The following is a 26124-nucleotide window of genomic DNA, read 5'->3' as shown; positions in this document are numbered from 1 at the left end:
TTTTTTTGTTTGTTTGTTTCTATGAAGAGGAGGGGAAAACTGGATCTCTGATTTCATCAGCTGGGTAAAACACCTGTTGGGGCATTCCATCTATCAATGCAAAAGAGCAACTCATCTATAATTTGTAGTCTTAGAGTTTACTGGGTTAAGTGACTTAAGTGAATTTAAAGTGATGTTCTCATGACAGTTTATTTACATCCATAAGAATCCGGGAAGTTTCAGATCGGGGGTGGGTAAAGAGGTAAGGGTGAGGGGGAGAAATTAAGCAGTACAATAATAAAAAATTAAATCGAAAAAGGAGAGTTGGGGGAAAGAAAGAGAGATAGAGAAATTTCTAGTACACACTTTAGCTCACCTGTGGATAAGCAGTGCCCATACCAGAAAGCACAGCTGAAAGAACATCTTTTCCCTTTTCACCAGCTCGATTAGAAACAGACAGCTTGAGCAAGTCAACCATGACACGGGTATCATCTGGCACTAAGAGACTAGTAAATTCATCCAAATATTGAGGTTCCGGACCTGATACTTTATTTTGGCTTTCAACATCCTGAGAAATTAAAGAATAAAGATGATGAACATAAACTATATAATTCAATTTTTAACAGTGAATGCTTTCATTTTTAATAAGAAAAACCACTTATGGTTCAACATGAATTTTACTCTATAAACTATAAAATCTACAGTAGAATGAAACACCTATAGAAACTCAATAAATATGATTTATAGATAACAGGCTCCTGCTCATAAACAGCCACCCAACTATAAGCTTATACTTTCTAAATGACTCTGATTGAATCTTTTCAAAGTATAACCAAATACAGAGACTTTTACCAGATAAATCTTCAAAACATTAAGAAAAGTAAATCAGGTTAGTAATATGACCAAATAGTATTGGAATTATAAATTGCAGTGATGTACCTTAAGCCCTTTCTTTCTACTTTTTAGAAATCCTTGCTGCAACTGGGTGAAACTCAAACAGAGAAGGGATTATGCCAGTGTTTGTTGTTTTTGTTGGTCGGTTAACAATATAACAATAATGTCCAACTCTTCGTGGCTCTTTTTGGAGTTTTCTTACAAAAATACTGTAGCACTTGCCATTTCTTCTCCAGCTCATTTTAGACATGAGGAAACTGAGGCAAACAGATTTAAGTGATGTGCCCATGGTTATAAAGCTAGAAAGTGTCTGAGGCCAGAATGAACTTAGGAAGAAGATTTATGACTTCAGACCTGGCACTCTATCTATTATACCACCTAGCTATCTATGCATTTTCAGGAATGAAAAAACTATCCCTGTTTCTATCTTTGTTCCTAAAATGTCATTAAAAACAATGGCAATTCTTAGGCATATCACCAGAAAAGGAAGAAGTAGCTAATGAAAATAAAACAAAATTTGTTTTGAACAAACAAAATATCATACATTTCCCAAATATTAAATAAGGAAATGAATAACTAATAAACAACAAGAACCAGAAGCATAATTTTAAAAATTCTAATGTTCAACACGAAAAACGTACCACAAGATTCTTTTGCTGTAGTATTTTTAAGTCTAGCACAATAAGCAAATATAAAATTCATTATTTAAATATACATTCAAAAAAGTACACTACTAATTTTTCTAGTATTTAGTTTAAACATATTATCTGATAGCAGATTCGTGCTATCATTTTACCATTTAGTTATGGAAGTTAATTTATCTACAACAAAAGAATTCTATCCCAAAGAATGTGCATCATATAAAGCCAAAACTCAGGGTTTTCCCCTCTATAACATGCTTTAAATGTCAATTGATTTGACCTACTTAGCAACAATAATCCAAATATTCTCAGTATATATATCCTTTCTAGACTCCTCCAATGAGTCCTTCCAGAAGTTTTCTTATGAGCAACCATAGTCCTTGCTCTTAAATTTGAGCCACTCAAAAAAGTGGCTCAAATTTAAGAAGTAGTACTACAGTTGCACAAATGTAATACTATTTTTTAAATCTATAAGTCAACAAATTGTTCTAAATCAAATTTCACTGGAAGGTAAAAGAATTTATAATGATGCACCTGCTTTTTTTTCTTCAAAATGAAAAAAATATATGTATCTGATTTTACTTCATTGCATGTGAAGTCATCAAATTATTCAGCAAAAATAAGTTTAGAACCATGTATCACTATAAAAGTTGAAATATTTAATTTAGTAAGCACAAATTTTAATTTTCAATTATTTTAACAATATTTTAAGAATTTTAAAAATTAGAAATTCTTAACATTAAAATTAATTCTAAATTAATTAATTCTCTAATTCTAAAATTAGAAATTCAGAACTCTTTCTTTTGGCTTTACAATCAAAAGGATATTCAATTAAAGGAAAACACAATCATAAAAAGACAAGATTAGTGTGGAGTTGTTAAAAAAAAAAAAATCAACAGTAACATGACCAACAAGAATAACAATAATCTGATATAAAATTAAATGAGCTTAGAACCTAGGAACTTTAGAATCAACAATTTTATTCCCTTGTAGAAAAGGAAATTCTATCCCCCTCTTCAAGACAGAAAAGTAATGTCTACTTTATTTTGTGCTTTATTCTTGAACTAATCCTCTGGCCCAAGAGATTCCTGAAGTTGATGACAAAGTAAGATTTTAATTTACAAAGAATAATTATCTTTACACTGAAAAATGGACTTAAGTATGTTTTATGTAAGAATATAACTGCTGACATAACAAAATTTTCAACAAAATTAATAATAATTACTTCTTTGGTTTTAGTCATGGTTTCTGCAATGATACTGGCAGCTCCAGGATCATCAGTTACTGGAATAAATGGTCGAGAAGAGGCAGAGGAAGCTGAGGGAGTCACTGCTGATGGAGTCACAGCATCTTCTGAAGAAACTACCTAGTTTAAAAAAAATAAAATAAAACAGAAAAAGAATAAGAAAGACAACAGTGAGACCCAGGAGCAACTATATGTTTTTTGAAAAATTAAAATTAGAAGCTATAACAACACACTCCACTGACTCCCCCTTTCTTTTTTCCCTAATTTTAATCCACCACCAGCAATCACCACTGCCAAAAGCCTTAAGATAAGGATCAAGTCAATTTCCATCAAAATATTTTAAGCTTTTAAAAATATTATTATACTTTATGTAGAGCTAGGTGATTTACAGTAGACAGATTACTGGGTCTGGAGTCAGGAAGACCTAAGTTCAAATATACTGTTAGATAATTACTAGCTGTGTGATCCTGGGTAAGTCTCACTTAAATTTCTCTCTTCCTCATGTTCTCCATCTGTAAAATGGAGATAATAGGAATGATGAGGAGAGCCCCGACACTCTCTAAAACTCCTTGAAGGACAAAATCTCCTTGAATCCTGCCACTGTGGGGATCCCCACCAGAGAACAAGCAGCTTTGTTGTCTGGATGGGGCTAGTTGAGTTCAGAGCTGGAGACGCCAATCCTATTGAATTGGAGAAACACCTTATTCAATTGAAGATTTTCTATTCAATTCCAGCCCAAGCTAAAATCCAGCTTGTCGATAAAAAGAGCCAACTTGTATATTTTAATATATTTAACATCTACTGGTCATCCTGCCATTTAGGGGAGGGGGTGGGGGGGTAAGAGGTGAAAAATTGGAACAAGAGGTTTGGCAATTGTTAATGCTGTAAAGTTACCCATGTATATATCCTGTAAATAAAAGGCTATTAAATTAAAAAAAAAAAAATCAAAATTAGACATAAATTTTCAGATATGGCCAATATGGGAATTTACCAGATGATGCAAATAAATATTGGATGATTTGCAAAAAAAAAAAAAAAAAAAAAAAAAAAAAAAGAGCCAACTTGGAACTCCACCCACTAGCCCCCACTACCCCGCTTAGGCTTGTAGCCAAAGCTTCTATTATAAAAGAGCCAATCTTAAACCCTCTCTTTGCAGAGGAGCTAAAATGCCAAGGAAACTCTCTTTCTTCCTGGCATAGCAAGCCTCTGCCTGCTGGGATGATATTCTCTTCCAGTGCTACCCTCTCTTTATCCTCACCTATTTCTGCAACAAGACAAGACTCTCTCTGTAGGGATTTCTCTAGTAAAAACTTTACTTCCCTGACAGGGACTTTACCACTAAGACATCAGTCTTTTTATTCATGCACAGCAGCAAAGGCTGACTTCCCAATGCCTATAATAAACCTCTTTTACCAATCTAGGTTTTCCGGTTTGTAAATTCCTTTACAAAGAACCTCTGCACTGCCAGAAGGTTCCCTTCCCACAACTCCCTACCCATGCACCAAATCCCAAGGGGGTAGAGGGGAGTCAAATATCTCCAATTGGTTCCTTGAACTCCAAACCTGCCACTAGATTTCATCATTCAACTCCATAACCACCAGGAACCCTAATATCATTTTGGTTCCTGAGTCTAATCTCATCATTTGGTTCCCCGACAACCCTAAATCTAGACCTCATCAGGAACAACTACCTTGCAAAATTACTGTGAAGATCAAATGTGGTAATAATTTTAAACCACTAAAGTGCCTGGCATGAAATAAATATTTTATAAGTATTTATTACTATCAGTCTTGTCATTATTATTCTTATTATTATTATTTCACTATAGAGATAAAAGGCTATTTTTAAATAGCAAAAATGTAGAAATTACATTTGTACTCAGGGAATATTAAGGTGATAAATTTTAAACGATCTATTTCTTTCCACCCCAGGGGAGTTATTAACAAATAAAAGTATTAATTGGATAGCCAGATACCACCAATTGCTTTCTATAGTTGATTATTATTAATTTTATTACCTCCCCTCTCTTGTCTTGCCATGGATTTGGGCTTAGTCTATCTTCTACATCCACAGCTAACACAGACTCTTCACCATTCATGGGACTTCCTGCTGAAGACACATCTGAGGGGGGTGCAGGTGATGAAGAAGATGAGCATTCCACTGGTGCGATCATACTAGCAGGCATTAATGCTCCAACTACTGCATCTCTAAAAGAAAATTCAGATGAACATTTAATGCACTTTGCCATTTTCTTGACAATAGAAAAGATAATCTAAAACTTGTATTTCAATCTGATGGTTTTCAGAAAAATAAAGTGTTTACAACAGAAATATTTTATTATTTGATTAAAATGAAATATATTTATGCTTTACCACAATGAAATAAAATTTATGAATCACAAGAAAAGGTCAAGTTTGTAATTTTTCCCCCAACATCAGACCAGAAAACATCCAGGAGAGTTCTGCTTTGGACAATACCAGCAACTAAGTCAGACCTGGATTGAAAATGAGACCAAATGTGCACGAATGTTTGTGGCAGCCCTGTTTGTAGTGGCTAGAAACTGGAAACGGAATGGATGCCCATCAGTTGGAGAATAGCTGAATAAATTGTGGTATATGAATATTATGGAATATTATTGTTCTGTAAGAAATGACCAACAGGATGATTTCAGAAAGGCCTGGAGAGACTTACACGAACTGATGCTGAGTGAAATGAGCAGGACCAGGAGATCATTATATACTTCAACAACAATACTATATGATGACCAGTTCTGATGGACCTGGCCATCCTCAGCAACGAGATCAACCAAATCATTTCCAATGGAGCAGTAATGAACTGAACCAGCTATGCCCAGAGTTCTTTCTCTGGGAAATGACTAAAAACCATTACATTGAATTCCCAATCCCTATATTTATGCCCACCTGCATTTTTGATTTCCTTCACAAGCTAATTGTACAATATTTCAGAGTCTGATTCTTTTTGTACAGCAAAATAACGGTTTGGTCATGTATACTTATTGTGTATCTAATTTATATTTTAATATATTTAACATCTACTGGTCATCCTGCCATCTGAGGGAGGGGGTGGGGGTGGGGGGGTAAGAGGTGAAAAATTGGAACAAGAGGTTTGGCAATTGTTAATGCTGTAAAGTTACCCATGCATATAACCTGTAAATAAAAGGCTATTAAAAAAAAAAAAGAAAATGAGACCAAAAATTTTCAACCTATATAATGCATGTATAATATATAAATGCATTGTAACTTAATATTGGCTAAGCTTTAATTCTGGTATAATGTCAAAAGATTGAAACAAATATCAAAAAATAATACAGTTAGCTTATAGGAGAGAAAATATCATGTTAGGTATTCTTCAACAAAATATATTTCTCCTACATATCAACATAACAGAACTACAAGAAAATATTCTTGGTTCATGTTCTCCTGTCTTTGATAAATATCTCAATTAAGTGGAGAGGGACTGCTATTAGTTACCAAATACACTAGCACTGTGTCATTCCCACAAGGATAAGGAAAATCCAGCTTGCAGGCCATGTAAATCCTACAAAATAATTTGCTAAGGCAACCACAGGTGGTGATGAGTTGAAAGCTAGTTACAATTGCCTTCCATTGCTTGAGTTCTGTAAATTGCTAATTTTGTATGGCCAGCAAATGATGTTGTAAATATCCAAATGGTCCTTGGAAGAAAAAATTATTTTTCACTCCTGATCAAAAGGAACCATTATAAATAATAACATTTAACAGTCCTAACTTAGGGTTTTTAAATCTATTTGAACAATGAAGAAAAGACATACATGCCCAGTCCTAATGTTTGTATGCTTATTTATGTAAATAAGTTGACAAGCCTACCTCGCATACATAATTTGCAATGCTGTAAGTATATGAGATAATGCTTGCTGTTTGGCAAGGTTTCCATCCAAAGACAAGAGAATCTTAGCAAGGGAAGGGCGGTTAGGCTTGGAACTATTTACACCACTGATTTTGTTACTGGCAGCAGAAGAATCAGCATCGGAAGGAACACCTTAGAAATAGAAAAGTAAAAGTTGTGCTTAATTTTAAAACAATAATATTATTTCTCTTAAAAAGTTTTGCCTTTCTAGTTCTAGCTTCTAAGTATTCCATTTTGCTACATACACTCAGCAATATTAAAGTGGATACCTGGAACTCAATAAACATTTATTTTGTTCATCTAAATACATAAACAAAGACTCTCACTCTTAAAAACATTTTCCCCTTATCAAACTAAAATTTTTACACATTAACGAAATGTTTGGTCATAAATTATGAGTACTGTAAATGCAACCCAAAATAATTAATATTCCTAACTAAAAGGTTATGTTAAAAAAAATTTAGAATTTTACTTTCCCAAGAAAACAGAAACAATATAAAACCCACTTTATAGAAGCTAACAAAAAAGCAAACTTTTGTATAGACAATGCTTTTCTTTGAAGGTAGAACTTTGAAGAATTAGGCATTTATTAATTATTTGATAAATTCTTTAACCAAACTGAATTTACATATATCATGCATATTTTGCATAACATTTCACTGTTAGTCATTAAGAAGACAATGAATCAGAAAAAAAGCAAGGATGGTTTTCCTTTCTTTTTTAAACAAGAGAGCATGAATTGCTATAATCTTTCTAACACTGAGAGAAAAGAAGACTATTATTTTCTTTCACAAACTCCCATTCTAACATATAAATTCTTTTCCACAGCACAATGAATTTTCTTTCTTCCATGTTCCACTCAGGTTCACACAATAATTTTCCCTGAAATGTTAGTAGCTACTAAAACACATTTGTAAGATCCTGATCTCTATAGTCAAACTAACTATGTTACCTAAGTAAGAAGCGCCTAAAGGGTCCCTAGCAGTTTGAAAGAGGACAGGTTCATGAACAGATGGGGTTGCTACATCCACTGTTGTCCACGCCACACTATGAGATGAGCCACAAGCTACCCGAGTGATTTTTTGTCCTTCTAAGCCTTGTACAAGGGTAGGCTTTCTGTTGACAGTAGTAGTCCCATTGCCTTGTTGTCCATGATCATTGTCACCCCAAGCATACACCTGTAAAAGAAAAACCAATTATTTCTAAAACCTAAGAACTATTTTAGATCTATTTATGTTGAAAATATTTATTTTAGCGTCTCAAATTAAATTAAAAATATATTATAATATTGCTTTATTCATTAATTAAAAGTTAGGACTTTTGGGGGGGGTTCATAGGGAGATTTGAATTTTGAATAATTAAAAGAAATGGATATACTTAGAATTAAATTCTAAATAACTTTTAGTTTAAAAATCACTACTTCAGGAAGATTAGTCAATGCTATGCTTTCTTTTGATAAGATGGACCATCAGATCTATAAGCCTAGATGTTGATAAAATTCATGCTATTAACTGAGAACCTGGGAATCTTAGTTTTATATTTCATTTGCCTTTTTAATAAAAAATAAATAAATGAAATTGGTATTATATGGTAGGATATCCTAGAAATCATGTTATTCATAAGCAATCTTTTTATAAATATTAAGGATATGTATAGATTTCCACAAATACCTTACAAGACGTATCTTTTAAAAATTTGGTAGTTAATGTCTACAACATTTTTACATTTCACAGCTCAATAGCTCGAGTTGTCTTAACAATCCTAAAAATAACTAGCAATATACAAATTAGTAGAAATCATACTCACAGTTTCTAAAATCTCTTTAAGGATATGGCTATGGATAATTTTTTTTTTTACCTTCAGTATTCTCAAACTGAAAAGCAGCCATTAATTCTACATAAGAATCTCCACCCACCCCATGCTGAAGTGTACATCAACCAAGTTTGATATCTTTGGTTAATAGCAATAGTCTCAAACTAAAATAAAAAGGGACCACTGTGATCCCATACTAACTGTATTCTTATTTATTTTATGAAATATCTGCCAATTATACTTGAATGCGGTTGATCTGAAGTTGGGAGTTTTGTAGGTCATGAATCTGCCAACTCTGATTTACACAGTTAATGGAAACACCAAATACTAGTATAATTTTTATTGCCTTGATATTCTATTTATTTTAGGAGCAAGATGTATATACTTACTTGACCTGTATCAGTGACAGCTAAGCAGTGAAGAGCGCCTACTGCCACATGAACTATCTTCTTTCCTCGTAGTCCTTCTACTACTTGTGGTTTTCTCACATGAACATCAGTGCCATGACCAAGCCTAAAGTAATCTCCTTTACCCCTAAAAAGGAACAATAACATTTTTCAAAGATTCAAATAATCCATCATTTCCTTACCACAGGTATTTTCTCTCTTGAAATACCTACCAACAACATTTCAGTTTATGATATTCATGACCAGCTAAGCCCCAAAATTTCATCACACTGTGATAATGAACTTCTCTACATTTTCTATATATAAATATTTAATGAAATGGTGTTTATGTGCCATATTTATAAACACTATCACCATTACCAGGCCTAAAGTCAAAGCCTATTTCAGCTTGACTGGTTCTACCAGAGCCTATTTTCTTTTCACATGGGCTTTGAGAATTCAAAGTCATCTTCATACAATGAGAAGGCACTTGAGAGCAACTTGAGTGAAAGAATAAGAAATGCAAGGGATGCCATTACCTATCTAATAATCATTAAGAATACTTTATTCACAAAATCATAGTATATAACAATAGCTAATTTAAATGCTAACAGTATAATTAAAACTATGCTAACTTTATAATACCACATTCCACTTAATCTGCCATGTAGATGTTAAATATTAATACATTCCCAATATTGGTATAAACTCATTTTATAGATAATGAAATTGAGACAGAGAAAAGTTAAATGACTTTCCTAAAGTTTCACTAGCAAGAAGTCCCAAGACTATCTTTATGTCATCTAGTGCCTTACAAACTACAATCAACCTAAGTACACTTAAGGTATTTTTTTAAAAGACTGTTATAAATGTAGAACACCAACAAATAAATTTGATTTGTCCTACCAGGAAGATATGTAATTTATGAGTTTAAGATGAGTTTATTCAAATAATTAAATATAAATTATTATATAAATTATATTATAATTATAATAAATATTTATAATTATAACTATAATTATAAATTATATATAATTTTTTTAAATAAAGTGGATCAAATGGTATTACAATCTCTTCCTCAAATGCCTCTCAATGCTTACCAATATCTAGCCTCTAATCTTCCATGTTTATTATGATGTCAAATAAAAACTTTTTTTAAAAGTATTTTTGACAACTACTGAAGCTCCTTTTGGGTTTCGTTACTTAGGGAAAAAAATTTAGAAACAGAAATAAAATCTAATTTTAGCACAATTCTTAAATGTTTTCTTCTATTATAACTGGATATAATTTTCATTTTAACTATAAAATAAATAAAATAATAACAGAAGTTTCTGCAAGTTTTTCTATGACGTTATTACCACAATATCTTCACTAGGGAACATTTCTATTCACAAGATCTTAACATGCTTTAATTAAAGGGCTTCAATTAAGTAAGGTGAAGAAAGATTTGACCTCCCCCTCCCCCCCCCCCCCCCCCCCCCCCCCCCCCCCCCCGCCAAAAAAAAGGGATTGAGTTTATTTTCACATACCAAAAAAAAATAAAACAAACAAACAAAAACAAAAACTAACATTTCCAGTATGTTTTTCCAATGGGGCAAAAAAATGTTACATACCAAGTCCATACTACTCCTGACTTTGTAAGTGCCAAGGAAAATTGAGCCCCACACTCAATCTGGCAAACTCCTTGTCCATTAAGTCTCTCAATGTTCTGAGGAATGTTACATCCTTCACTTCCTCCCCGGCCCAGTTTCCCAAAGTCACCATCTCCCCAGGAAAAGACCAAACCTGTATGGGGAAGGGAGGTGGGGAGAAGAGAAAAAAGAAACACAGATTTCAAAGAGAAACCTAGGGTGGTGAAGAGAGAATAAACTTCAATGCCAGTAAGTTCTGAAGGACAAGTACTGGATGTTTTAATAGCAAAGTCACTTAACGTCGCAGTGTTCTGGGACACTCTCTAAGGCTAAGTTACAGAAAGATGCTGCATTATCTGAATGAATTTCCTCACTTGGGAGTACTCTATATCTGTAAGAGGTCCAGCCAATCCTTAAGACTTAAAACTACATTTTCAACCTGTTAACAGACAGGTTAATTCTCCGAGAGCCTCCCCAGCTGTGGAGCATAGCATCTGAAGGAGTTGCAAGGCAGCCTTTGCTAACACAGGTGTTGAGGACTGGGAATGAGATAAACTGGAGGCAGAGGGAAGAGGAGAGAGGTCAGACAACGCAAGGGTCTCTCAGTTAGAGAGGTCTGAGAACAGCAACTGCCTCTCAGTCTCCTTGTATCATCCTCTCACAAGAGGAGATCCATTTTGGGTTGGATCTCCAGCAGCCACTGTCAGGTGGCTCCCATATATTCCAACGGCTTTCCCGTGTATTCCAACACAACCCATTTAAATTTTGGATAAAATATATTCTCACCTTCATCTGTCAAAGCCAGAGTCTGGGCATCTCTACTTCCACAAGCAACTTGAATAACTCGATGACCAAGAAGAACTTTCACCTATTGGGGGATTGAGAGGAAGAGGGGAAAGAAATAAGTCAAGTTAAAAAACACACACATATTCATTATAATAAATTATTTAAATATGTCATATTTAAATGTTTTAATAAATAAAATCATAATAAATAATTTAAATCATTACAAATTTAATTTTTTTAAAAACTTAGAATATAAACTAATTCCTGCCAAATAGTTCTTCCTTTAAAGTTCTCTATTTTTTCTGTAAAAGTGAGTAACAATAAAACTTATATAGTCACCATTTTGGGTTTCAGCTGTGTAGTATTATCCCCATGTCCCAACCGGCCATATTCTCCAAGGCCCCATGTATACAATTCACCACTTGATGTAATGGCAGCACTGTGAGAACTACCACAAGCTATATCACGAATACGTTTGGTTTTCAATGCCTCTATCAGTCTTGGTTTATCACAGTTCCTAAAATGACAGTTTACATAATCAATTTCTAATTCCTAAAGAAACAATAAAAATATTAATGATGTTGATTCATCTATACAGAGCCCTAGACTCAAGAATACACACACAAACACACACACACACACACACACACACACACGAGTTATGAATATATGTTGAGTGAAAATTTATTCTATAAACATGGTAAGACTGTCAATAATATTTTAAAGCAATTATAAAAACTTAGGCTGTTTCTTACCAATGGACTCCATTTTAAAATTTCTAATAAGCAGAAACTACCAATGTAAATATTTTTCCTCATTAGCAAGAAAGGCTAAATATAATATACTTACATTCTGCTGAAGTGTCCTAGTTTTCCATCATCACCTTCACCCCATGAAAATATCTTTCCATCAACAGTTAAAGCCATAGCATGCCGGCCACCTAAAAGATTCAAAATATATATATATATATACACACACATACATACATACATTTTTCAAATTACCTGCTCTTCTTTAATAGACATGAGAATCAATTATTATCCCTCCCAAAAAAAATCTAGTTTGCTGTTCTAACGAAATACTAAGTACTCACAAATAAATTTTGTTACTCTACCAATTTAACATTGGAAAAATGTTATTTCAAACAAGAGACTATTTCAGTAAAGAAAACAAGAAGACATAGGAGACCTCTTTAAATGTTTCATTAAATGCATAAATTTTTTAGATTTCCCCCCCCTGAGGCAATTGAGGTTAAGTGACTTGCCCAGGGTCACACAGCTAGGCAGTGTTAAGTGTCTGAGGCCAGATTTGAACTCAGGTCCATCAGCCTCAGGGCTGATGCTCTATCCACTGTGCCACCTAGGTGCCCCAATTTTTTAGATATTTTTAAAGAAAATATAAGTCAACATGCTAAAGGAAAGCACTTTCATACAAATTTGCAGAAAAATGTAAATAATTTACAGATAAACATTCCATATTGAACAAAGGCAAGAATGAATCCAAGTAATGGTGTATTTTTACCAAATATTAGCTTTAAATATATAAAAATAATTACTAAATAATAATTTTAAAATAATTCCTACCATCTGAAAAAGCTACTACTTCTAATGATATTTAGATTAGTCAGTCAGAGAAATACTTAGGCAAATCTCACAGATAAAATCTTTCCATTAAAAATTATTTTCACAGGGGCAGCTAGATGGTGCTAGATAGAGCACCAGCCCTGAAGTCAGGAGGACCCAAGTTCAAATCAGACCTCAGACACTTAACACCTTCCTCAATGTGTGACCCTGGGTAAATCACAACCTCAATTGCCTCAGCAAAAAAAATTATTTTCACACAATATGGGCTTGAGCAGCTATAACCTAAAAAATATGAAGTGATAACTGCTTAATTTTGCTGGTGTTTTCCCCTAAAATAATATTAGTCAAACATTTATAATCCAGTTAATTAAATATTAGTCCAAATTTATATTCAAAGAAGCCAAAATCAATGCCAAAATCTTTCTTAAAAAAGTGTGAGAAAACAGCTGAAAAATATCATCCATAATAAATTCATGGATGTAAAGAAGACATATTTTAAAATTTACCTGAGTGAACAGCAACTTTCTTTACCACATAATTGCTGAGAGCTGTAATCTGCCGCGGAATGGGTACAGTTCCACTAGAAATACCTAAACCCAGTCGTCCATTAGTAGCTTCTCCACAAGCATACACTTTACCCTCCACAGTCACTAAAAAGAAATGAACAGTAGGAAATTACATCACGATAAAGTACAATAACCAAATTAACGTCAGTAAATATTTTTCAGTCTTCTTCAGATTTATAAATTTAAAACAGAAAGGAGAAAAAAAATACATTAAATATTAGGATCACAATACCTGCAAACAAACTTTTAGATCCACCTGCCACTTGAACTACATTCAAAGCAGAAAGGGTTTCAGAGAATGAAGGAACTTTTATCTATATGTATAGGAGACAAAAGAAGAAAAGATGTATATATTACTGTTAGTTATGTAACAAAAATCATACTTAAATTTGAATGTAAAAGTCTTAGAAAAGAATATTTCGTTCCAATTATTCATCTGACATCAATTTTCTCTTAAGTTTTTAAATCTAAAAAAAAATGCTCAAAATTACAGATTTTTAAAATTTATTCAAACAATATTTTCCCCAAAATAATTAATTTTGAAATTAAATTTCAGTAGCTATGTTTGTAAAAATAACATTAATTCATTCAATTAGAAAGTATTAATGATAGTAACATTTAGCAGATTTCATACAGAATCCATATTAAATTTATATCACTATTTAGGCTGTAGTCACAATTAAGATATAGTGTATCTAGTGTTAATTTCTTTCTGGACAAGAAGAAACTCAAACTTAATATATTCTAGCAAATCTACCCATAGAAATATCAGTGTCATAAATGATTCAATATCTTACTTTTCCTCAGAATACAAAATATTTCACAATAAAAATCCTCAAAATACCTATGAGATTTCTGTTGATGACAAAGTTAATCTCCACTCAAGGAGCAAGAAATTGAAGTATATAGCTACAATTTAGTCAATTACATGAGGCACTAAGGAAACATGGAATATGAAATTAAGCTACCAGCCTTTAATAGAGAATTAAAATTATCAATAACTGACATGGGACATTTTAATTTATAATCCAGACTTCAACAAGATTTCTTTCTAAATGCATTAACTACAACTACTCATCACCATGTCTAAGGTCTGATACTTCTAAGAACACAAGGCTAATATTCATATATGAACCATACTTCTAAAAATTAATTCAACATATGCCAGTAAATGCTAATTAAATTAGGAAAATTTTTCTGTGCATAACAGGAATGGTAAAGGAACAGACAAGTCACTATTAAAGTGATCAAATTCTCTCATGAACAAAGAAATTTTCTTTGAGCCAAGGCATAGTCACAGATTTTTAGAGCCCTAGATAATGGCTTCACAAAAAAACAGTCTTTGTTAATTTTATCTTGCAAAGTCACACTAGCAAATACCTTAGAACCCTTTAATCCTCCTAATTGATCCTTGTCATTCAGCCCCCAGACAAAAACTTTGGTCCTTATTGTGGCTGCTGATTCCAATCCAGAAGCCTTCTTCCTAATAAGACTAGGAAACATAAGAGGGAGAAAAGGTGGAGAATAAGGAGGAAAAAACAAAGGAAGTAAACAAGGTAAGAGGTAAATAACATAGTTATCTTTAATAACAAAAAACTGCTTTCCTGCACCAATGCCTCATGTAACATGGCAAAATTTTGGCTCTAACAGAGCTATCATCCAACTCCCTCTCTGCTTCACCTACTCCACCCACCCCCATTCAGAATTTTTTTCCCCCCGCTATTTGAAGGTTAACCTTCTAGGGGGATTAACATTTTCATTTTGATTATATGTCTGGTGCTTTGAGGTTCAAGTGAGGTAAGTGAGCTATTTATTCTTCCCTTATCCCTGACACAATATAAAATGAAATTCACCTCAATAAGCATGTAACAAAGACTTACTATGGGATAGGTACTGAAGGCACAAAAATGAAAAAGCACCTCTCTATTGTCTAGGTGCATATGTTATATTGAATACTTTGTACAATGTTTAAAATATGCAAGTCAGTCCATACAAGGGGGAGAGAGAAAATGACAATGGGGAGTGGAGGGAGGTGAATTAGGAAAAGCTTCACAAAATAGATGGCATATAAGTTGAGCTTCAAAGAAAGCTGGAAAAGTAGGAGAGGGAGTTCTGAATTCAGGGAACATTAGATTGACCAGTTTGCTGAGTACAGTTGAGCATGTAGAGGAGATAAGGCAAAATAAGCCTGGAAAGATAGGTTAGAACCAGGTAATGTAAGGATTTGTAAGTTATGTCAGTCAAGAAACCTTAATTTTATTCTAGAATCTATGAATATTTTGGATCAGAGAATTGACCTGAATCTTAGAAGTTGTGTGGATAATAAACTAAAAAAGGGACACTAGAAATAGAAAGAGAAATTAGAAGCTACTGCAATAGTTCAAATAAAAGCTGCTAATTGAACTAGAGCAATGGCCATATGCATAGAAAGAAGCCATGTCAAAATCACTGCATAAGCAGACACAAGACTTAACAAATGAAGAACTTAAGAAGTGAGGGAAATCACAGATTTCAAACTGAGTCTTCCTTGATAGTCCAGCTATGAAATACATTCTTTTATGTAAAAGGATAGTGAAGATCATAAAATTTAAGTGATTTACCCAGGATCATATAGGTAAAAAGTATCAGAGATAAGATCTGAATCATGTCCTCTTGATGGGGGGAACCCTGAAACTGTTTCTCTGACTTTGGAGGGGAGCAATGAGGTGGAGAGCACTTGGGAAACTCCTTGAAGGAGAAAGATTCTACTTGAGCCCTTGCCTCTGGGAATCAAGATAAGTAGTTTCATTCTGTTATCCCCCATTGAGAACACTCACTACTGATTACTCCCTATATTGAGTTGAAGATTAGTCTAGGACTCACTCATTCGGAAAATTTCTATTCAATTCGAAGAATCTTGGGCTGATTTCCCTTGAGCTACCCCCACTCTCCAGCTCTCTCCTCTCTACTCTCTTCTCTCTCTCTCTTTTCACCCCCCTCCCCTCCCCCTTGTTATGGGCCAGAACTCTGAATTTGAAACAAAGGATTCTTACAAGGTACTAAGTGGAACTGATGACACAATGATTATTTAGTTTAGCATGGTTCAGTAGTTTTACAACAAATAATGGTTTCCTAGTGATATAATTGGTTTATACTCAGTGTAGAACTAGAAGCCTCAGCCGGGATTCATTTGGAGTGATTCAGAGAGCACAGAAGACAGGTGGGAGCTCGGAACCAATAAGAGAGATAGGCCTCTAAAAAAGCTAACTGGGCCCCAGGAAAGGAGACAGGACTTTGAAAGAGATAATAAAGGATTTGGATTTGAACACCTGGCTGCACTTATGGTGATTACTGAACTGAAAGAAAGGCTGCTCCAGAGACTCCAAGAAAACCAAATCAGAGACCATTACAATCTCTCTGCCAGGATTTCTCTACACTCCTTGTTTATCTCTCTCTGCCAGGATCTTATCTGCTAGGAGCTTTCTCTCTCTGTCAGGACCTCACCACTGAGGAAGTCAGTCTTCCCAACAAAGGCTAACTCCTCAGTGCCAACAATAAACTTCTTTTTGCAGTCTAACTTTTTGGGTTTGTAAATTCTTTTTTTTTTTTTTTTTTGGGGGGGGGGTATTTGTAAATTCTTTTATGAAGGACCTGCACTGACTAGAAGGGATTCTCACAACTCTCTGCCCTGCACCAAACCTCATCACTCTAACTGCACCAATCTCTTCCTTTAAGCCTCAATTAGCATACTTTCTCCTCTATGAAATTCTCTCCCTCTTTTCTTCTGTCTCTGTCTGACTCTATCTTTTTCTGTCTCTGTCTTCATCTGTCTATCTCTGTCTCCCTCTCTTTCTCTGTCCCTCTCTCTCTGACTATCTCTCACACATATACACACACACATTCACTCTTCCTCTACATACTAGTCATCCCTGAACTAGGCGTTCCCCAGTCAACTATACTTTCAGTTGTACTCCTCACATATTGCACTCTTATAGATGTGAAATATTTCTTCTTCCTCACCACCATTTTCAGGGAATCTTTTCTGCAAATCTCAGCAAACCACCTCCTTTGAAATTTATCCTATTTTCTACCCTTTTCAAATAATGGTGGGTGTACTGACTGCCCACTGGGCCTCCATGTCATTCTCCACTACTCCACATTTAACAAGTCATTGACTGCCTTTCTTCAATTTCTATCCTTATACTAATGGATAACACATCATATAAATGTTGTCTCGAACTCTTTCCCTCCTTTCAATTTCCTGAAATCTCCAGCCATATATGAGATGGTCACACCTTTAATGTCACCATTACTCACAAGTATTCTACTTCCTATTACTGAAGAGGAAAATCAAACTAGTATTATTTAATTAGCTTCTTTTCAAGTTCAATACTATAGACAGTTCTACAGGAAAGTATGGCCAAACAATTCATGGACTCTTAAAGGAAAGAGCAATATTATATAATTGTTTGTAACATTACTCTTGCCATTAAGAGTTTTTATTCATCTGAATGCCTAAAGATGTTTCCAAAAGCATACTTAAGCATAAGTATGCAATAAACAATAAAACATTAATAAAATTGGTGTGTGTGTGTGTGTGTGTGTATGAAAGACACATTTGTATTGCATATTTATGAAGAATTGCTCCAGATGCTAAATAGACCCTGAAAAACCCATCTAATAATTCTTCTGAAATCTGGATTAGAATACCAATGACAAATTTATTTAAATATATTACCTCCCAGTGTTAGCTTTTTCATCATCTTCTTCTTCATTATCTGACGCTAAGAAAGGAACAGCAGCCAAATCTTCATCTTCTGCCCGAATTCGTCCCAGTATAATAAGACCATGAATTTTACAATCTATTCCTGAGCTTCTGCATTGCTTTATGGCAACCTCAATATACCTGTGATACTAAATAATTTTTTTTTGTTAGCCATAGTATTTTTACAGAAATTTACATGATATATTCTAAATAAATGAGTAGAGAGAAAAAAAGAAATTTAAGGTATGTCTAGAAAACTAAAATAATATTTTTTCCTTAGGAAAAGGCATTAAGTTAAATGAAAATATCCTTCTTTTAGTAAGGATCTCTTATAAAGTAGGATTCAATGTATTCATTATTCATTCAATACTCACTGCCAAGGAGGACAGCCAGTGCAAATGTATGGAGATGGAAGATGATATACTTAAGGAACACAAAGAGGGCCAATTTGTCTATAATTTCAGAGTGAAGAATTCATGAAGTTGTTGAGATACATTGGGGCCAGGTTGTATAAGGATTTAGAAGCTAAACAGAGTTTCTATTTTAATCCTAGCAGCAATAAGAAACAACTCAAACTTGTTCAGACCTGTAGATAAGGAAAGTTATTTTGACAGCAGGATGTATGATAGACTAGAACAGTGAAAGAATTTAGCCAAGGAGTCTAACTGAAAGATTATGGCAATAATCTAAGTAAAGGTTAATGAGATCCAAATTTAGGTGGTAGCTATATGAGTATAGAGATCAAATATAACATGCTATAAAAGTAAAATTTGACAACTTATTGGATATTTGGGTGAGGCTGAGAGTGAAAGGCCTAGGATAATACTGAGGTTATGCACCTGGGAGAATGGATGGATGATGATGGATAGGAAGATAATGAGCTCAGTTTTGGACAAGATGAATGAGAGGTACACAAGACATCGACTTAGAAATGTTCTATTGATAATTGGAAAATTCAGCAGAAAAATTAGGCCTTCTGTGAGTCATCTGCATAGAAAAAATAGTTAAGCCTATGAGAATTAGTGAGAATTATACTGAGACAGTATAAAGGAAAAAGAGAAACTGGACTAAGGGTCAATCTTAAGAACCTCCACATATAAGAGATGTGATAAAGATGAAAAAAATAGCAAAAGAAGGGACAATCAAACTAGTATAAGGAGAACCAAGAAGTAATACTGTCATAAAAAAGCAAAGTGGAGAGAATATGCAGGAAGATAAGCAGTACCAAATGCAGCAAACCAAATGATAGTCAGTAGTATCAAATGCAGATACAAAAGGATGAAGTCCATAGGGGAAAAATCATCAGATTTGGCAAATCACTGAAAACTTTGGAGATGACAGTTTAAGTTGAATGATAAGGTCAAAAGTCAGACCAGTAAAAGATAAAATGGTGAGAAGAGGAAAAGTAGAAACAGAGAATGTAGTGGAATTGAGCTAAGAAAGGGATGAATGATATAATACAATAGTTTAAGGGAATTAAAGGGGCTGGTGAAGAATGGAGGAGACTTGGACATGATTCAAAGTAAAAGAAAAGGAAGCAGTTGAAAATGGGGAGCGGGAATGATTGAGGATACAATATACTGGAGAAGAGAAGAGGGGACAGGATTAGTGCATATAAAGAAGAGCTGACTTGAGCAAAGAGACCAAGTTAAGGGATTTTAAGCATAAAAGAATGGGAGAAAAGAGTACTTGTGTCTTATGGCCTCAATTTTCTTAGTAAAATAAGAGGTAAGAACTTCAACTGAGAGAGAATAAGAGGGCTGTGAGAGGCTTGAGAAGAACAAAAAAGGTCTAGAACAGGTTCCATAAGGAGAAAGGAAATATATTAGGGGATAATAGAAGGACATCCTTGCTGCAGTGAGGTTATGGTTGGTTAACACAGATTTGTAACATATTCAGTCAGAGTTTTCCTTCAACCTCAATTCAGTACTTGTAAAAAAGACTACAAAAAGTGGATGATGAGAATAATTCAAGCCTGAGGTTTGGCAATAAGTGAGCACCTATAAGACTGGAGTGAAGAGATTTGAGAGCAGAGGAGGACAATGTCAAATTTAAATAGCTATTATGTTGAGAGACTATAAGGGGAGTGAAGCAATGGTCATGCCTTTAACAGAAATAGATAAGTTTGAAGGAAGGATAAGCAGTGGGGAAGAAAAAGGGGGCAGGGATAATGAATCCAGTTTGAGTCTATAGAGTTTTGAGATTTCTCTGGGACATAAGCTTGAAATATTAGAAAATTGGTAATATTGAAGCTTAGGGGGAGAAAAGGATAAGATAGACACAAAGACAAACAGATACAGAATTGAGTGACTGATTAATTTAATTATCATAAATTTTGATAATTTATGATGGAATTATCCTGGACCTGATGAAATCATCAAGAATGTATACAGGGAACAGAAGAGGGTCTAAAACAGAATCTTGAGGGCTACATTTAGGGTTATGTGAACAACATTTAGTTGTTTAGAAAACTAAAGGATACTGAGAAGGGGTAATTATAATGTAGGAGGCTGGCAAGAGTTGGTAAATCATGAGAGAAGAATGCCACCAAAAAAAAGTTGCGAAAATCCAAAGAGTATCAAGGAAAGGGTCATCACTAGTGTTAAATATAGCAGATAAAAAGCAAAAGACTTGTTACAGAACTCTCCCAATGTTCTTATGTGTATGCTTTTTAATCAGTTATGTTCATCAGATCAATTATTTCAGGTACAGGAAAACCTCTCTTTTGTGTAACAACTGTAGTACTAATCAAAGTGATCTTATAAACTTTTCACAGAATATACATGAATTGTATATAATACACTCTTCAATAAATGTCTAAACATAATATATAGTATATCAAGGTTGCTTGGAAAATTACATCCAAAGGACCAAGAATAAAAGCAATCACTTTACTTCAAACCACACAGTACCAGCAACATAATTGACTTGGATTTGGTGAACAATAATTTGACTCCCATAGGCAGGAAATCAAAAGATCAATTTAGTCCACAAATATCTATTAAACAGCTGCTATGACAAGATGCTACACTCTTTACTGCCTTTTAAGAGATTTTTTGGGTTTGTTTTGTTTTTTTTTAAACAAGGACAACTTTTCTCAAGAGTCTAAAAAAAAAATTTCTCATTTTTTTCTCAAGATTACCTGAAAATTTACAACTATAATTTCTTATATGCATAAAATAACATAATCTAACCCTGAATCATCAAGAAAAAAATATATAAATGGAACAAGAGAGACTAGATACTGGTAGGGAACTGAAAGCATTAAACAATTTGAACTGCCAAATTATGAAATACTAAATCCTTAGTTAACACTCCTTGGCACTTACCTCTGTGCAGTCATTTAGAAGAGGCACTGTGGTATCAGCTGGGTTAATATTGATTGTCTTCAGTTCAATTAAATTATTTAGGGAATTCCCACCTAAAAATAAAATCAAGGAATTAGGGAAACAGATTTTATAATCGGAAAGAGAAAGTTTCTTTCTCCCATAATTTGATTTAATTACCTGAAACTACAACTAGTGAAGGCATGTAGCTACTGTCAGCAGGATCTACTATCATTTTCAGTCTATGAACAAGAACATCGGGGAAAATCTCCAGTCGAATCCAATGCTTTTAAAAAAAAAATTATTCTTAGTTAATAGTCTAGACTTAAAAAAAAATCAATTCTAAAATATTTAGTCAGTTTAATATGACAGGCTAGGCTATTTCTATACTAATCTGAAAATAAGTTCAGTTTTACAGTCTTACAATTATTCTATAAACAGGACATATTAATATTCAAATACAAAGAAAACCATTTCAAAGCTAAACAAATTATTTTTCTATTGCAGGTAAATATATAATTTCTTAAATTCTTATTATATGGCAGGAAAATAATACTGACCCTCAAGAAACTTGCCTTCTAATAAAGGGGGGAGGGGGGGAGGGAGGGAAGTCCCAAGGCAGAGGGAACAGATAAGGCTGTTGTCCAGGAAGTACAGAAGTTCAGAGTCAAGCTGGGAGTAAAGTAAAATGATTGGGGTCCTTCATGAACTTCTGATCCTGGTCAAGGACCAACTAAAGTATCTTGAGAGTGGAAAAACTGTTGGCAACATATATACATGCTGTCTACAAAGAATGTAAGATCTATAACAGAAATTATGCTTTCCCTTTTTTTTGATAGCTGCATCCCAAGTGTCTGCTATAGTACCTGGCACACAGTAAATAAGTACTTAAGAAATGCTTTTTCATCAATATACTTTCTTCATTGGTGAAAATTACATACACACACACATGCACACATATTTGAATTTATGCACACAGTTCAATAGCTATGTCTTCGTAGAAAAATGGTCAATGCCATGAATATTTTTTCCAAATATATTAAATAAGGATATTTATTCTAAAAAGAACACTATTATATGCTATTCTAATAGATTTTCCCCAGACATTCTCAAAGTAAATACTCCTCCAAATCTATTTGAAAACTTAAATTAACTGAAAAAGCAGAATTTGTAATATACAATCTATTTCTATTTACCTTTCCTTGTGATCCAGATGACTGCCAACATGGTTCACTGCCATCAATCAAGCGAGAAGCCTGATTTACTGATGAGGACACATTTAAATTCTTAACAATTCTTGACCAATTATCCAAGAGCATTCCAGGCTGACTACTGTGGCAACGTTTTAGCTGTTTCCCAGAACGCCCACAAAATACAAGAGACTGACCTGCTCAACATAAAATGAATAGTCATATACATAAATAGTATTATGTTGTAAATCATTGGATCTTAGAAAAATTTTATGTCTTATTTTGATGAATTTAATGATCCCATATTCTCCAATTTAAAAAAATAGCATCCCTATTCCTGTCACATTTCGATATCAAAGCTACACCATGAATGCCAACTAATTTCTCTCAGGTTTTTACAATCACTAAACCACATGGTTCCAAGTCAAAAAGGATAAGTTCAAGATGTCAAGTACAGAAATGATGTGTGCTTTTTCAAAAAAAAAAAAAACAAAAAACTGCAAAGCTATTTTGTTAAATAACAGCATTGTAAATACTCAAGTACCTATAAATGACAGGTAATAATTCACTCTTGAAAAAAATGTTAAAAATTCCAAAGGTTCTCTTCACTATCTAGTCACACACTCTCATATTAGAGAAATTGAGTTACCTGCCCAATGACATACAATTACTACAGGGAAATTGGAGATTGGAGATTAGACCCAAATTCTCTGTCTCATGTTCTTTCCAGGATCCTACACAATTCAACCTATTTTGACTGCTATATATAATTAAGTATATAAATAAAAGTACATGTAAGTACAGTATCTCCCAGTTCCCTTTCACATTGTTGAATCTTAGAACAAAAGAACAACTTTAAAGATGAACCATTAACTATTTACATTGTTGATATTCAAGTGAATAAATTAATCTGAATGTATATTAAGTGTAATTGATAGTGTAAATCTGAATATATATTAAGTGTAATTGATAGTGTATTTAATCTTCACCATAATTTTTTTCCTTGATTGTTCTGTCTACACCGCAGTTTGGTGTCTTTATTTTTCTAACATTAATTTTTTTAAATTTAAATTTCTGAGAACAAACATTACGTAATTTGATAAAAAGCTAAATCTTCTTATTTCCTCAATAATTCTGCATTTTTCAAATAGTCAATGAATACTAATTGAGGTATTTATTGACATACTAGCTGGAAGAAAATCATACAGATTCTCTCACTTGACATACCTGGTTCATTTATTCTGCCAAAACTATGTCTGGTATTATGCTTCTTGGTTTTAAAACAGGTCTCACAAAAGTCAAAATCATCACAACTCCTGCATTTGAAACGAGGACCATTGATAGGAAACATTTGGCAGCCATCACACCTAACAATTTGAAAATATATGACAAATTTAATAATTTAAAAGATGACAAATGAATACATAAAAGCTTTCTCAATTTGCAATAAAAAAGTAGGCTCGATCTATAATCCATGGACCACCAAGAGAGAGATTTAAGGACACCCAACAACTTGGGATCTTTGGTTTCCTTTGCAATCTTTAATTTTATGCATTTGAAAACATTCTGTGAAGCTGCTGTTTGTCAGCTTCACCAAAATAACAACATAGTTTAAGTCACAAAAAAATTTCTACCTTTACAAAAGCTCAATTAATGTTCCAAAATGTAATATTCTTCAGAATGTAAGAAAATCAAAACGTACGTAACTCCAGGATGAATACTAGGCACCAATTCCATTTCTGACAATAATCCTGTCCAATGAGACTGCTGAGGAAAATCCACAATAACATCTTTTCCATTGGCACTAAAAGCTAAAACATACAGAAATTTCTTGGTGGGGGAAATGAAATATTTATCAGTTACCAAAAAAGATGAAAAAACTATAACTTTGCTTATACAATATTTTTATTATACATATATACTTAAAAGTGACTGTCCATCATTAATACCTAAGAAATAACCCCACTACCACCAACAGCAAAAGTAATTTACTATACAAAAATATTAACTAAAAACAAAATCTTTGCACTGTCACCTTCAGTCTTAGAATGGTTAAAATTATCTCATTCCTAAAAGCAACAAAACATATGATATTTTTAAGAACCTCTGAAAGAAAAAAAGACATTTTAAATGAAAAAGGTAAGTAATTTAGTATTCTATTTCGAGAACAAAACACTTAAGGAGCTCAAAATTTAAAAGGGAAAAATATATTAATATTTTAAAATTTCTCTGATCTTCTTTAGTAATTTCACATTACTAAAAGTCTTCAAAATCTGAGATCAGTAGTCTATGGGTAATTACTGCTATCACTAAAGAATGAAATGGAACATTAGTACAACCAATTGACTAATCCAGTTATAATACAAATTTCTAATTACCAAAACAGCATCCAGATTTTATATAACACATAAAAAAAACTTGTAAAGTATTTCAATACTTAGCACTTTGGGATCATGGATTTTTCTAGACATAAAACATGGTATGAATTGATAAAAAATTATTTTGCATATTGTTCAAATGGATATACATTACCTTTCACAACTCCCACACTTCTATGAGTAACTGATCCCCATTTATATTTTGGTGTGGTTACTGATGTTTTCACCCTAACTTTATCACCAATCTTGATATGGGAAGGAGAACTCTGTGGTGGGAAACCTAAGAATTTCAACCAAACAAAAATACTTTATATTTGTTTCTAAAAATATTTTTCTTCATATTAAAATACATCAAGAGAATTTACTGAAAACTGCCCTTACCTATAAGTTCAACATGGATATACCTAACCCAATAGGTACTCCCCTTTTGTTGCCAATCACACTGCACATTGAGGTCGTGTAATCCATCTCTGTCCAATTTAATCACTTTACCTACATCTCCTTCACAAACTTCTTCATACGTTCTGCAGCACCTAACCATCATTCCTACCTAAATTAAAATCAAGAGAGCATATCCAATCATAGCTATATGAACTGAATGATTCACACAAGCCAATATCTAATAATCTGGTGCCGAAAAATACTACTCACCTGAATGTTTTCTCTAACATATACTGCATAGTCATCATTACTTAAGAAATCAGCTCGTTTTTTATAAGTGTGACTCTCCGTTACAACAGCACAACTAGACTAAAACAAAACAAAACAAAACAAAATTTTAAAGGTATTTAAACCTAAATAAAATCACATTTACACTTTGATACTGTCATCATCATTTCCAGAAACAAATCTAGGAAATTGCAAATATTAAAAACTCCTGAATCAATCTCAAAATAATTAAGATTAAGCCATCCAAAAAAGAAAATTAGGACAATATTCATTTCAACGTATTGAATACCAAATGCCAGAAAACAATATCTTGGTGTCCAAGGCCCTTTATTTCTCATTAGACAGTACTAAAGCCACTCCCATTTAGACAAGAAAAATTACAATCAA

General features: G+C 33.4%; 1 protein-coding gene across 4 annotated transcripts in view; it reads right to left on the bottom strand.

The window, feature by feature from the left end:
• The window catches only part of HERC2 (HECT and RLD domain containing E3 ubiquitin protein ligase 2), a 221591-nt gene that overhangs the window by 55094 nt on the left and 140373 nt on the right, over nt 1-26124 (bottom strand). For all 4 annotated transcript variants that reach the window (XM_031959088.1, XM_031959089.1, XM_031959091.1 and 1 more), the window contains 22 exons: nt 25720-25818; nt 25450-25618; nt 25223-25348; nt 24393-24501; nt 23918-24057; nt 22697-22887; nt 21681-21786; nt 21504-21595; nt 18148-18323; nt 14811-14922; nt 13663-13744; nt 13371-13514; nt 12131-12221; nt 11621-11798; nt 11282-11363; nt 10478-10649; nt 8868-9012; nt 7619-7844; nt 6627-6798; nt 4778-4967; nt 2740-2880; nt 356-547 (listed from right to left, as the gene is read on the bottom strand). In XM_031959088.1, the coding sequence (XP_031814948.1) occupies nt 356-547; nt 2740-2880; nt 4778-4967; nt 6627-6798; nt 7619-7844; nt 8868-9012; nt 10478-10649; nt 11282-11363; nt 11621-11798; nt 12131-12221; nt 13371-13514; nt 13663-13744; nt 14811-14922; nt 18148-18323; nt 21504-21595; nt 21681-21786; nt 22697-22887; nt 23918-24057; nt 24393-24501; nt 25223-25348; nt 25450-25618; nt 25720-25818 (3135 nt within the window). The remainder of the gene's footprint in view (nt 1-355; nt 548-2739; nt 2881-4777; nt 4968-6626; nt 6799-7618; nt 7845-8867; nt 9013-10477; nt 10650-11281; nt 11364-11620; nt 11799-12130; nt 12222-13370; nt 13515-13662; nt 13745-14810; nt 14923-18147; nt 18324-21503; nt 21596-21680; nt 21787-22696; nt 22888-23917; nt 24058-24392; nt 24502-25222; nt 25349-25449; nt 25619-25719; nt 25819-26124) is intronic.

This window comes from Sarcophilus harrisii, chromosome 3, assembly GCF_902635505.1.
Source record: "Sarcophilus harrisii chromosome 3, mSarHar1.11, whole genome shotgun sequence".
In the NCBI taxonomy this organism is placed as follows: Eukaryota; Metazoa; Chordata; class Mammalia; order Dasyuromorphia; family Dasyuridae; genus Sarcophilus; species Sarcophilus harrisii.
This window is presented reverse-complemented; position numbering and strand designations above follow the sequence as displayed.